A 14,586-nucleotide genomic window follows, 5' to 3' on the forward strand; every position below is an offset into this window, starting at 1 on the left:
TAGAAAGAAAGATTTTTGTCTAGATTCTGAGGTGAACCATATTTAATTTATTCATAAGCACCAGAACAAACAAACATGACAAGAAGGGAAACCCATGTAAACAACAAAGCTGTGAGTTCATGGCTTCACAAATAGACGGACACTGGGATGTGCATCTTAGGGCTCTACTTTTCACCTAAAGTGTTTCAGTGCTTTTTTTCCCATTTGGAAAAAGGAAAAATAGAAAAAGGAGCAATACAAAAAGCAATATATTTTTATATAAAAATGTACACAAAATTCCACCGCAGAATTAATTGGACAGTAATGTCACCAACTCCTGTTCCAGCAGCCCACCTCTGGCACATTCATGATCTTTTCTTCACCTTGCTTCATTTGCCTCAGTTAGTTATGACTGAGGGATTTATATTGACAATCACTTGGACGACAAATTCCTTTTGGATTTTAGTATCTTGCAGGCGAGTCTTGTCGGTCAGAAGCTTCCCGGAAAAGAACCACCTCTGGCGGGACACATCAATTTCTTCCTGTTCTTCTAGTAACTTCTTTAGCTCAGCGATGGTGTCTGCCATGCTGGCTGTGAGACGTACATCCTTTCCTAAGGGAGAAGTAAAGTTGAAACAGATCTTTTTATCCAAATAAAAAAATCTCATTTCCAACAATCCATGCATAACGTGACTTTTAGAGATATACAGATGCATAAGTCCAAGTCTTACCAGTTGATAATCGCACCCGCAGCTGGAACTCTTCTCTGCTCGGAGAGGGCTGAGATTGTTTTTGCGTCGATTCGGAAACCTTGCTGTCGCTGGATGTTTCAGTGATGAGGTTGACAGGCGGGGCTAATGTGTACGCTGGGAGCTGATAGCGGTTGCCCAGCTCATCGTAACACTCTGTGAGAGAGCCTGCAGAAGAGAAATAACCCAGATAAACAACCAGTTAAAAAAAAAAAAAAAAACCCTCATCCCTCTCCACAATATACACAACTTTAACCTTGAGCTACACATGTCCCCTCATTTCAACTGTTAAGAAATCCTGTCTGAGCATCAGTTTTCTTCCAATAGTTGCAGTTAAAAGCAGAGTCCTTCATGTGAGAAGACTATGTGAGGACTGCTTTTTTTTTTTCAGCTAACGCCACCAGGGCTTTCAGTGCATCAGACCACTCACAGCGGTCATGCAGTACTGCGACTATTATGTAACTACTACAACAGTAATCTCTGCACAGTTGATGGATGGGATTCAGCAAACTGTTCTTTGACTCTGACTTTTAAAAATGATTACAGTGAGCTCTGCATTTGCACTGGGAGGTCCAGTCCACTTACAGCGTATAATTTATAGCCAAATTATGCTTTCATATCTCAAAGGGGATTTTGTGTATGTGTGTTTGCATACCATGTGGTAATGTAATGCAGGCACCATCCACGATAGCCTGCGCTAGCTCCAGGTCATTGCACTCTGCAGCCAGGGCTGCTGCTCTGAGTGCGTCCCAGATTTCCTTGCGTCCATCAAAGGCCGGAGCTGTATCCCAAAATTCATCCCTCTTGCTCCTGAGCTGGCCCTCAGTCATCGGGTACTCACTCTTCCATTTTGGACGTTCTTTCTTTAGAGGCTCATTGCGTCCTTAACAAAAAGAAAGGGAGGGGTAAAAAAAGAGAGGTGTTTAATCTAATTTTACAGACTGCTCTAAGAAATGACCAAGAGACTGTGACCCAGAAATAATCCGGGCTACGCTTTTGAAAACAACTTCTAGTTTATAAAAAGCAAAAAAACAAACAACAAAAAAAACTTTGTTGCCAATTTATTCTAATTACATAATAAAGAGATTACATGGTGCGAATCCAGGTATCTGGTAGTAAACTACTTATTACGTAGATGTCTACTAAAGTGGATAAGGTCATCACTGCTCCAAAAAACGCCTGAGCTCTGTACTATTACATCAGGCAGCCAAGGTCAGGAAATATTTTTGTTTTACTCTGATGTGAAGTGTCCTTAAAAGAATTTAGGTATAAATGCACTGAATGCATTAAATGTTCTTGGTTTGAGTCATGTAAACACAAAGGGACAAAAAGCTCATCTTAATACCTTGTACACACACACACACACACACACACACACACTATCTGTGATATTTAGCAGTTTCTGCATAGGCTAACTATAGCCAGTAACCAAAATGCGCTTTTTTGTCTTTTTCTTTCGTTTTCTTTAAATCAGAGCTCCAGCAGCAGTATTTTGTACACCTACTGCAGGTGTTTCTTTGCTAGCTATTGGGGTATAGCTGCTGTACTGGTGTACCAAAAAGTCAATTTGCTTCACAGAGAGAGGAAAATCAAAGTGATTATTTATAGTGCTGTGGATTACTGCAGTGGCCAGTAATACACACATGCGCACAGACAGGCGCTCACTCACAAGCAAACACCAGTGGATTATAGGCAGTAAGCAGGTCCCACATAACAGGATTTATCTGTGCCTATCCCTTAAGGCATTGGATAGAAAGATGACAACCCTTTAGCCAATGAAAGGCAGCCAACAGACACAGATCTGCCACTGCACGCATGCATAAATACAAACACAAAGCCACTACAACTCAATTACACTGTCACTTTATTGAATTACGGAGTGTTTACAAACTGCTGCAAAGCGTGGTTTTGTCTCTTTCAAATCTGATTTTCCAACAAGATCAAAGGATGCCTTTATTAAATCTTGAATAACATTTAGCAATGATACACATCCCAACAGACATAGATATTAAAGACATCTTCTGTGGCACTGATCTAGAAACCAGCTGAAATATTATAACACTGACGACACAGTACAAAAGGCCTCAAAACATTGTTACTAAATTCCAATGTAAAATTATGCTTTTGAGTTATATGACAAATTTGCTAATTTCAGTTGGTGAATTCCCCCAAAATTTGTCTGGTTGAATTAAATTTGTACATAGACACCTTAATCCTAAAGACAGATAACAAAATGAGCACATATGGTTATATTAAATGTATTCTTTTGAACTGCTCATTAAGTTATTCTGCCATTTATTACTGTTTGTTACTCATTAAAAACGTTTACATTTAAGTTGTTTACTTTATTCTGTCTCATGTGATTTATATTCCTCACACATTACACTTTGGATTGAATTAAACAGACATGTCCAGCCTGAGCACATCTGCTGAATGTTAAAGCGTTGCAAGTTCATTTATATCAAACTTTCAGGCTGAGCTTTCACACAGAAGTATGACATTTATATTATTTATAATTTACACTTTATGCATTAATAATTACGTGCAAACTGGAACTGTCCCACACTTCTAAACCCATGAGCAGAATACCCCCAAAATCTAGAGACAGCTATATAAAATGATGCCACCCTGTTCCAGTGTTTGCAGCTTTATTATAATAATGATATTCTTTGCTTTTACTTCTCTTACAAAAACATTTATTTTTAGCCCATGTAATGTTGATTATGCAGCCAGGCACACATGCAAAACTAAATTAACATGCCAGCCAAACAAATGCAAATTAGATTGTTTGTCTGGAATCCTAACAAGTGACCCTGCCAGCAGACATGGGAAAATACACAGTGACAGTTTTGGGATTGTGCAAGTCTAAGACTTTCAGAATGAGAGTGCAGAACAAAACATGCCAGATTTTATTTCCTGGTTGTACATTTTGTTACATAACAGTATGTACAAGCATTTTTGCTTTGGTTGTGTTTACTAGATTGAAGCAGATGCAATCAGTGCTTAGTGATGACGACCTACAAAATATAAAAATGTTTCATCCACCTCGCTGCTGTACTCAGTTTGTCAGTGTTAGAGTTTGCGTAGAGGGAGATCAGATTTGACAGCATGTCCTTTAGCTGTAAGACTAGCTCCCTGGAAAGATTACCACTTTAAACTGAAGCGAGTGAGCAAGTTTGACTTTCCTGAGCTAAAAATGTGCAGGTGGAAGTAAAAAAAAAAAAAAAAATAGTACAAGTAAATCTCTGCAATAACAGGAATGAGATTAAAACGTCTAATGTAGACCTGCTGCTTATGCAGTATGATTTTATATACCATTTTAAACAACCACTATAAGCAGAATCTGTGAGCAGTGTTGTATCTACCTACTGTAAAATGTGCATGTATTAGTAAGTTCATAATAACTGTATAATAGATAATAGAAAAATACACAAAGTCAGATATGTCAACATCTGCGCAAGTAAAAAAATTATCAACAAAGTCTTCATACATTTAAGATACAGTTAAGGTGCAAAAGCTTTGCAGCTTTTACACCTTAAATGTTTTAACTAATAAGATGATGATCCATTAAAGCAGGCTTTAATGGATCATCATGAAAGTATTAAAGTCAAAGGCAGCACTGAAGATACAATTTGATTTTCATTTGTTATTGTAAATCAGTTTTTCAGCTGCGCTTCAAATGCTAATTCACCAATTACCACTACATAATGGCATTATAACAGCAAAAACATTAGTAAAGACTACAACACATACCACTCTGGGGCATTTTATTGCACCCAGAGTAACTTTTTCCACCCCTGACAAAAATCTATACTTACTTTTAAGCAAAATCTTCAAAGGGGAATTTGGAACCTGATAGTAATTGTATTCCCTTGAGTTTGGTACTCCCATTGCTCTTCTGTCTCTGAAGTTTGATATGCGCCAAACTGCTGTACATCAAAAGTCCTTAACGATGAGCTACAGTGAACGATCCCGAGGAAGAGGACAGTCTCCGCTCGGTCGGACCAGCTTGAAGAAACAAATGCCTGATCTAGTTCACCAAGCTGCGCAGACTAAGATTCACAGCTCTGCTAATCATTGTTACATTTCCCCAGTTGCTGAAAAATGACTGCTCCCCCAACACTTTTATCCCCTTCTACTAACAAACACATCACAACCCCAAAATAACTTTGAATCAATTCATGGAAACGGGTAGAATATAGGAGGAGTGCATGTTGAGTGTCCTTGGCAGAAGGTGGCGTCTTTACACAAGAGCCCTAATCCTATCAGCTCTATTTAGAGCTGGGATAAAAATACTCAGAGGCAAAGTGCTAAACCTATTAGCACACAATAAACCGTTGTCAGACAATTACAGTCTGATTCAAAGGAAAGCCAATGTCTACTTCGAGGAAATGTCCTGAACAGGCGATTCTTTTTCTTTACTAAGGCTGTGATAATTATAGAAATACGATGCTACTTTCTCACAACCGACAATGAGGCAGTTCATGGAATTTCACCAAACTGTGAGGTCTGAGTTTATGATGGTGATCTAAATGTCTAAGAGGTCATGCCTGTCTTGCAGGTAATGTATTTCCTTCTGCATATGAATGTGTTTTGCACATAAAGCACATCATGTACCAAGTAGGTCAATCTCTGATTGAAAAACTCTCTGTGGAGGCTCCTGCTGCTGCTCAATGCATAATGAATGGCAGTCTAGCGCAGCACACAGCACACAGGCTCTGTGAATGGATTGAACAGTGTTTATATAATCTGTCCTATCAGTCCAGGTCCTTAAACCCAGATTAGACACATGACTAAGCCACAACACATTTAACACCTGAAACTATAAGTATTCAGAATAACAAAGGCGTAGCTAGGATGCAACACCAGCCAGGTGCTACATGAATGTATATGCAAGTGTAAATAAAAATGCAGAAAGTGTCTCGTTGTATTGGTTGAATTCAATGACAGTAAGTCCCATTATTATGTAGTGTTTAACTGATGTGCTTAAATACAACACTATACAGTAATCTCCCTACCGCGATGGTAATATTGGAAAATAATAATTTAATACAAAAGTGCTGGTCAAGGAGGAATATTAGAAGGGTCTCTCAAGCTCAAGAGTTACATCACCACAAACTGCAAGTCAGCAAAGATGTAGAGAAAGCCATGACTGGTTTGTGCTTTGCGGACATGATGTCCTAAGTATGAAGCTGCACTTATTTCAACATCTGCGAAGCCAATGTCCAGCTTCTTACCTCCGCGTTTTTTGCTCCTTGTCGAGTTTCGGGCACTCCCTTGTCCATCCATCCTACTCCTCCCCACACAGCCTCCCATCACTGTCCCTACATTTCAGATCAAGGAGAAATCTGTCATATTTTACATATTTTTCGAATATAAACGCTTTGAAATGAACGTGCAATAATGTCACATAAATAAACTGTTGGTAATGATGTGAAATTAAGTGCCTTATATGAAAAGCACCATCAGGGAATGACAGCTCAGCACGCCTTGTTCTTATGAGGTCAGACGAGCTGATGTGTTTACGTCACGTGTACCGCCAGCTGACGGGGACACGCGCCTGAAGCTAATGCCAGCTGATTATTTCCCACGCACGCGTCCAGAGTTGTGTTTTTGCACTCTTACATTTTTTTAATGAATCCAAATCAATGCATATATTTATTTTACATACCGGAAATCCAGTCTGCTAGATTATGCATTCGTCTGCAGTTTGCCTGCCACATCCGAACTTCAGGTGAAGTTAGAGCCTCACGCGACGATCAGCAGAAGAGGTGATCAGCCAAGTAGGAGGACAGGCACAGACCCAGTGTGTCTGTGCAGAGGCGATGTGTCCAGGTGGCCTCTGCAGAGCCTTTAGTAAATCTCAGCCGCTTCTCCAAAAATATGAGATCAGTATCCACATTTCCTCCAAATCATAATGTACACAGCCTACCAACACAATCCGTCCACACTGATCCAGAATTAAAGCCTTGCAGTCTGTACGCATGCGTAACTTAGAGCGGTCGCGTCAGAACAAGACAGGAAACTGCTAAACCGCTCCTTCGGGATAATAGCGTGGCTGAAACGTAATTTAGCCGTCTTTTAACCACCATTTAGAGTTTGAAACGACGGGAAAATGTCTCTAAAATAAGTCCTGTCAAAGACAAAACCTTTAAAATGAATTTATTGGGTTATTGCACAATATAGTTACATTTTTCAACTGGGGTTTTATTCTGAAATGAATGGCGGAAGTTTTATTTATGATTCTTAGGTTCATTGATGCTATACTGTGGTCTCCATAAAAGGTGACATTTCTACTACAAACAACTGCAGTTTTAGTTAATTTAAGGAAAACACCACTGGCACAACTGTTACTCATCTATCTACAGTTTCAGCTACATGAAAGTGCACAATGTGCCACATACAAATATGCTATTTCAACAAAATTTTCAGAAGTAAAACTAATCAAGCTTCTGAAATTTACAGCCTGTTCAGTCTATTTTGGTGTGTGGGTGCTCCCCTCCACAACACTGAATCTGAGTAACATGTTGCCTAACAAAGTGTGAAACACTAAATCAGTGTGGGGCAGCTCATCTGACTAAGGTGTCCACAAACTGGGAATATGTTAAGTCCTGACTAATCCTGTATTTGTGTTGTGAGTAATTAGTAGTTATGAATAACTATAGATGAATGCATAAAATATGTAAATGTCTGTAACATTCTTGCGTTTTCTAACTTTTACAATCGGGGACTGTTGTTGTGATTTGGCGCTGTGTAAATAAAATTGAATTGAATTTTAAAATGAACCACTCACAGACAGTTGTGTGTAGACCTCTCGCATCGTAATTTTTTTGCCTATATTTAGGTGACAGCACACAGACTGTCCACATTGAAATATATAAATTTGCTATACGAGGACATCAGTGACAGTTTCAGGGCGTGAACATCATTCTACAACCAACCAACTCCCATCAACCCACACCTGTAGCACACACCTGCACAAATATAAAGGCATCTCTGTTACAAGTTGTGATGTGAGCTAACATTTGCAGACAACATCCCCAACCTGTTTTTCTTAGCAGTGCGCCCAAGTGAATCACAGGGGTCACAAAAGCTTTAAAAATGTCAGCCTGCTCCAGAGTTTCCTATAGTATCAGTGGTTTATTTCATGGTGAGCAGTGTTAACAAGCTATAGCTTTTAAAAGTTAATCAGAAGCAATGAAAAAATAGCTTTTACTCCATTTTTGCACCTCACCAGCTGGTGACACCATAGGTGGCTGTCTAGTGTTCCTATGCCCAAAAAGTCCTTGTCTAGGCACATGGTAATCCATGCCAAGTTTAGTCCTGGCACAAAAAGCACAGCTTATCCGTTAGTTCATTTAGAGTGTACACAAGAAAGTGTAAAACACCTAATATAAATAACCTGACGTGTCTGATGAGGTGAGATGCATCAGTGTTTTGTTTTGGACAAGGTTCAGTCTCCCACAGTGGCATGACATATAATTCCTGAATACTGAGTACATAGAACTGAGCATCCAGTTCTCTGAGGGCTAAAAGATTATGTAAGTCGCTCATCTCACAATCTCCCTCACCTTGTTTTGACCTTCACAAAAACACATTTGGTCGCATATGCAGCTGTCAAAACTGCCCATAACTAACTTGTACCATACATGCAATGCTAAGCTCGGCCCACAGCCATCATAAATCTAGCTCAGTAATTTCTCTCAGCAGTTCACATTATCACTTGTTACAGAAATAAATAAATAATAATTTAAAAAAAATTATTTTTCTTTCTCTTTACTATCAATTATTCAGATCTTTTAAACAATGAATAGTCCAAAGCCCATATTTCACGTGTTAAACGCTGACATCTGCTGGGAGACTGTGTATTGACAGGTGTGTTTGTGTGTGTTTCAGTGAGTGGGCAGGTGCGGTTTGCAGTAGCAGGGTGAACGCGGGTTACAATCAGGATGAAATCTGCTTAATCTCTGCTCTCTTTATCTGCCAGCCTTTATTTTACACCCCCCGCCCCATAACTGACGACACCAGCACTGTTTTCATTTTACCAAGCAAATGCATGAATCACAAAATGTTTAATATTTACTTATTTCTAACTATAATGTTTTCCATAAACAGACTGTTTCATTATCACTATCTTGTTTATTTAGACTTGTTTATTTGCTCAAATCTTGACGGATCTCAACTGCAGTGTGTGCTTATTTGTGATGTAATAGGTTTCATATGAATCTGCAGCTCAAATCTGGCCAGCATTTCCAAATAATCCACCCCTTCACGCTGCATCCCTCTGCGTAACACTGTGACATAACCCCAGAGCTGCAGTTAGGAAGTGACCCTAAAGCAAAATATACAAAAGGCAAAAAAAAAAACACCAACCTCTCAATATATTGCTTACATGTATGTTGATATATATCCACAGCTAAGTATTTACTGTATAGTGTTATAAAACAGTGACTGTACCCCTTAAAAACACAATATTAACAATGTAGAATTTATTTAATGTTGTAAAGATTAACTTAATACATACAAAATTCAGATAAATAACATCATAATGGTACTGCAATTCCCCGTGAGTGTTCAAATCAAATGATAATATCAGACTAGGGTGTGCAAACAAGACAGGCGGAGGTGCCGAGATAAACCCAATGTGTCCGTGACCTTAGTATTTTTCTTCTGCTACTTCTTTTTTTTTTCTTGAAATAAAAAACAGCTCAGGTCGAAGCTGAGATGGTTTGCTTAAAAAAAAATCATTTAACAGTTCAGTCAGTATATTTGGCTTATAAAACTATCAAACTCATGCTCAGAGTCAAGTAAAACCAGTACAGAACAAACTGTGACACATTGCCTTGTTGAGCAATATAGACTGCAGAAGCAAGAGCAATGCAACAGCAAGTTTTTTGAGGTATTGGAGATTGACGTAAATCCTTTCACTTAGGTGTAGCCACCAAGCAGGAATCCTTTAAGCAAACCCCATCAAGTAGGTTGACAGAGAAAAGACTGGTAAATTAGACAAGTAGGTATGCCTTAGCAGAGTCTGTCATACAGGTATCAAATCCTTTTTAACTGGGAAGACAGCCCACGTCAAGCCATCACCATGTGGGGGGTGAGCAGAGGGAAGGAGAACACGCGTCACCCAGTGACTAAAAACAAAAGACAAAAACAAAAGCAGAAATTACAAGAAGCACAAGGTAACATTAGTCACATAAGGTGCAGAAAACAAAACAGATTTCTGTTTCTTAGAAAACAAAAATCTGAGAGGGAGAGAGACAAACCTTCTCTTCTCCACACCTAAGAAGATTTTCCAGTTATTCAACCTGCTGTAGTTAAAGGGGTTTCTGTAAACCTGACAGAAAAACAAAAGAACAGGAACATGTTACAAATGACAAACGTCACTTTAACCAAAGGAAAAAATATATATTTTGAGGATTTGAAGTCTCCTATGTCTTATCACAACATAACCTTCACATTTTATTTAGGTTCATGGCTACCTTTCCCCATTTGGCCATCCGCTTTGTTTCTTTGCTGTTGATATGTCTTTCAATACTCGTCTCTCCTCTGGAGATGAGAACTGCATGCCAGAAGGTCAAAGCTCCCAGTGCCACTCCCACTGTGCTGTTACAACAAAGCACAATTCACTTTATCTTCTGCATGGATGACAAAGACAACAATCCTGTTTTGATTCAACTCTACCTTTATACCCTACTGCTTTGAATAAGAAGTAAGAAGTAAAACGAGTGTGAGATTACATACCCAGAATCCTTCGACCGATAATACTTTATTTTTTTCTCTCCTGCTATCTTCCTAAAGCAATGGTTAGATTTCTTTCTATTTATCTTTAAATAAAATCCATTAGCTCAATGCTCAAAAGGAAGAGTTTGTGACCCCCTTGAAATTACCAGGATTTTTGAATGGATTATTAAAATTATGTATTCAAATATGTCACAATTACAAATATAATCTATTACTTGACTGAAAAAACTCTCATTTTAATGCCTTTGTTGAGGAAGAAGCCATAGTCCAGGCTGGATAACCCTTTTAAGTTAGCAGTTCAATCAGACTTTAGCAAAAACTGACAACAACTTTGGACCAGTAAATATTTCTGCATGTCTTAACTGGACAGCCAGGCCACCATCCTAACTGGTTAAGCTCTTTAACTGTCACTCAGGGTTTTTTTTCCCTCAACTGTTCTGTTGTTTATTTTTTATTTACATGTGTACTTGTTTGTTGTCACTATCCAACCTCTCCTAAGCGTCAGGCTTCTGTCCTGACATTCTCCAGAAAAGGTTTCTTGCCACAGTTTTGGATTCTCAGTCTGGGTCCTAACAAAGCAGCTCCAAACCATGATGCTAACTCCACCATGCTTAGTGCTTTTTTGTCAACCCATAAAACACAGATCGGTGTCTTAGACGTTTTGTGGAACATCCAAGTGCATTGCAATTTAGCGAATTTTGCAGGTGATTGGAGAAATCAGAAATCCTTGTAAGTCAGTTATTAAAGTTTTTCTTACATGTATGTGTGAAAAAGCAACATAAAATGCACTTTTTACCTGGTGAGGACCCACATGTAGATGATGCTCTTATGGATCATCTTATCCTTAAATGTGTATGGAGGAGCAGGGGTCTGATAGTGGGTCTTTCCAAAACAAAAAACAAACAAAAAAAGATAAGTAACTGAAAATAAATAAATAAATAAACTTAATAATGCTGTGTGTTGGCGTTTGAAGCGCTACCTGGCCAGAAGGAAGAAGCCCTATAAGCAGTCCCATCCCTGTTACCGGTATTCCAGGCTTTTCCAATTCCAAATGTTTGAAGTGCTAATGGAACAGCCCACAAACCCAAGCATTAAAGACAGAAAAAAAGCAGAGTCAATAAAGAAATACGAAGGCCCCAAAGAGAAAGACACCAGACATGGAGGCTTTAAAACAAATCTAACTACAACAAAACACCAGAAGACCTACAGGCAGCAACAGCCCGACTATCTCACCTCGAGTGCATTGTATGCATCTAGGAACAGGTTTCTCCCACTGATGCTACAGTAGACACAGCCCAAGGTCATGAAGAGACAGAAGGAGAAGAAGTAACGGTGATTAAAATGGCCCACACAGTTATTCAACCAGGCTGAGGTGCTGACATTAAGGAAAATTATGTCCATCTCTCTCTATAAACATATACATTTTCTGACGTCCTTCTGAAATAATCAGCTGGAATAAATTCAGCACAAAGGATACGACAATGATGGTCCATTTTCAAAATGCATCTGCAAAAGCAAGAGAAAAACATTAGTTTGATAATTGGTATTTTAGTTGTGTGATTTTTTTTAAGGGAATGTATTCTAATCATATCTCAAACTGCAAAATAATAGTCTGGGAAGACTTAAAGCATGATAAGATTTTATGGAATGAAGATAGCAATACTAGAAAAACTAACCTAGAGATACAAGAAGTCAACTGTCAATGAAAACATCTTAATTTTGAATGTTGCGATTTGATGTAGCCACATTAAAGGTCTTGTATCCACCAACATACTTTAGCTTTGACATTCAAACACCTGATACTTATAAACATATAATAAAACAGATAAAAACTCACCTGTTACAGATCCCACAGTGGTGTGTTCTTGCTGGTTTAGGAATAATGCACTTTTTGCAGACTGATACAACTGGACCGTCATGTTTTTCCTATGACAAAATAAAAGTTTGTTTTGTTTTTTTTTGTTTTTTTTAATACAAAATTTCCAGTTTAAAGTACAAAAAAACTGTAGCTGATATCTTACTGTAGGGGGATACCCAGGAGAGGTGTTGGCGGCTTTGTAGTAATGGAAAGCAATCATGATGAGGTTCCAATGTCCATAACAAACATGCCAAGCGATCCATGGAGGAGAGTAAGTGTTGAGGATCAGAGGCAGCAAGACCACATAGGCTATCCCCACGATGGAGCTGGTCAGTATCACCACCAGGTAAACAAACACCTTAAAGAAAAAAGAATGATCAGACAATGTGAGCAGTTATGCAGGAAATCACATTAGATCTACATTTAAAGCTACATCCAAGAACACACATTTTTTTTCATTACTGTCAAAACCCTTGGTGCAGGCTACTATCAAAGAGATTATATGTGCCTACACCCTCTTGTATTTAGGTCAGGAGTGTCTACACCCCAGATCTGAAACATTTTAATGAATGAGGATCTGTTGTTATCCAATAAGAAAGAGAATTGCCCCCGCGTAATGTTTGTTGTGCAGACTTGATATGACACTACCAATAATGATTATCTGAAGTTAGGGGGACTGTGATCATAGGAGCTTCGGTAGTTAACAAAATCAGCGTTCACAAAAAAAAGGTCATTGTTTGTTGTTATTATCCCACAAACAACAACTGTGACCTGTGTATGAAAGATCATATTTTTCCAAAAAGGTTATTGTCCTTATTTTCCATCACTGCAGTGGTCTCCAGAAAAAAACATAACAAACAAACAAACAAAAAAACAACAACTTTCTCGTAACCATTTAAAAGCACACTCACCAGACCAAACCACCGGGTGACGTAATCCACAGTCAGGAAAACTGGTTCAAAGACTGAGTCAAACACCACATCTGAGTCTGTGAGCGAGTTAAAGTAGAGTGATTTTGCCAGCAGTCTCATATAAGCCCATATTTCCCTAATCCACAAAGGAAGCCTGTTCTGTCCCCGCCTGCTACACAACCGCAGCCGCACACAGCGCAGCAGGTGAAACGCAGAGCTCGAACACCACCGCATTCTGCATTTGTAAAATGCAAGCACCTGCAAGAAGAAAGAAAACATTAGGATTAATGAAAGTCAATCGTAAACTCTCACTTCCCAACCTCTGCCAACCTGATGTGCAAGACTTAAAAAAATGTGAGGAATGTGTATGCTGCTATGTCTAACACAAATTTGTACAACAGGAATAAAAAAAAAAAAAAGGAATTCAACACAATTTGGCAACACAAAAGGAAAATGATAAGTTTGTTGATAACAAACAACCCAAGCCCCAAGGATACTCCATTTAGTCTTACCCATAAGAAAAATAAATACATAGTTAACAGCAGCTGAAAAAGAGAGAACACGTCTGCCCTAATCAGCTCGGTTGAGCAATGTCTAACTTACCAATAGGTGAATTTCAGAGCCAGTCAACTTGGACTTCTTTTTCCCAGTTAATTTGTTTTGACCGCTAGTCATATCAGTTTCAGAGAGCTGACACCTAAACTACTTCATTAGGTACGACTAAAGGCGTGAGTGAAAGAGCCAGAGCATTTGCAGGTACATACGACAGAAATGCACAGGTAACCAGAAGAACATGTGTTTCCAACATGTACCAGTCTTGCTGTGCTGCATTCCAGACAGGGTGGAGTCTGGGTGGAGGCTTTTGGCAGCTAGATAAGGTGAGAGGGGGACAATGATTTTTGTTGTGGAGTAGGCTGGTCACCTGCTGTTAATGACAAGCAAGCCAAAAACCACTGCATGGCGATCAGCCATAGCTGTCACCTTCCTGAATAAAGTAACACTCAATGTGTCCATAAGACATGTTGCTGTGAATACTCTCCGTGAGTCATAGCGCTCCCAAATCCCTTATTTTTGGATGTCACATACTGCTCTCTTTTTCAAATATTCGTCTCGCGCCGTGCATCACATTTTACTGATATTTTACAACATTTCTTTTTTACTCACTGTTTTATGAAGACGAGACCCCCACCGAGACCACCCCTCCCGTCAACATTTTCAAAAGGAAGACAAAAAACGGGATTATAGCCACATATTAGCGAGGAGGAGCAGGATCACGGACCTGTGACAGTTAAGAGCGGAATCCTCCAATTAATGCGCATGCGCTGGAACACCACCGAACGGC

General features: G+C 39.0%; 2 protein-coding genes across 6 annotated transcripts; both read right to left on the minus strand.

Moving 5' to 3' along the window:
- Positions 1–81: 81 nt before the first annotated feature.
- ubtd1a (ubiquitin domain containing 1a) lies at positions 82–6,679 on the minus strand. 3 transcript variants are annotated; one of them, XM_085183663.1, is made up of 5 exons: positions 6,400–6,678; positions 5,966–6,052; positions 1,384–1,611; positions 711–896; positions 82–592 (listed from the first exon to the last, which is right to left on the minus strand). In XM_085183663.1, exons 1-5 carry the CDS (start codon positions 6,449–6,451, stop codon positions 378–380), a joined length of 768 nt encoding a protein of 255 aa, XP_085039789.1. In that variant the 5' UTR covers positions 6,452–6,678; the 3' UTR covers positions 82–377. The 3 variants fall into 3 exon arrangements, with proteins under 3 accessions (XP_085039789.1, XP_085039791.1, XP_085039790.1); XM_085183665.1 differs by lacking the exon at positions 5,966–6,052 and having other exon boundaries at positions 6,400–6,679; XM_085183664.1 differs by lacking the exons at positions 5,966–6,052; positions 6,400–6,678 and adding an exon at positions 4,547–5,957.
- Positions 6,680–6,828: 149 nt separating this feature from the next.
- Positions 6,829–14,545, minus strand: zdhhc16a (zDHHC palmitoyltransferase 16a). Of its 3 annotated transcripts, none has more exons than XM_085183654.1 (11): positions 14,409–14,545; positions 13,245–13,502; positions 12,497–12,691; positions 12,313–12,401; positions 11,953–11,981; positions 11,709–11,842; positions 11,455–11,538; positions 11,272–11,357; positions 10,214–10,337; positions 9,998–10,068; positions 6,829–9,865 (listed from the first exon to the last, which is right to left on the minus strand). In XM_085183654.1, the coding sequence occupies exons 2-11, from the start codon at positions 13,476–13,478 to the stop codon at positions 9,763–9,765; spliced, it is 1,149 nt and encodes a 382-aa protein (XP_085039780.1). In that variant the 5' UTR covers positions 13,479–13,502; positions 14,409–14,545; the 3' UTR covers positions 6,829–9,762. The 3 variants fall into 3 exon arrangements, with proteins under 3 accessions (XP_085039780.1, XP_085039778.1, XP_085039779.1); XM_085183652.1 differs by lacking the exon at positions 14,409–14,545 and adding an exon at positions 13,848–14,399; XM_085183653.1 differs by lacking the exons at positions 11,455–11,538; positions 14,409–14,545 and adding an exon at positions 13,848–14,400.
- Positions 14,546–14,586: the final 41 nt, after the last annotated feature.

This window comes from Neolamprologus multifasciatus, chromosome 13, assembly GCF_963576455.1.
Source record: "Neolamprologus multifasciatus chromosome 13, fNeoMul1.2, whole genome shotgun sequence".
Taxonomy (NCBI): Eukaryota; Metazoa; Chordata; class Actinopteri; order Cichliformes; family Cichlidae; genus Neolamprologus; species Neolamprologus multifasciatus.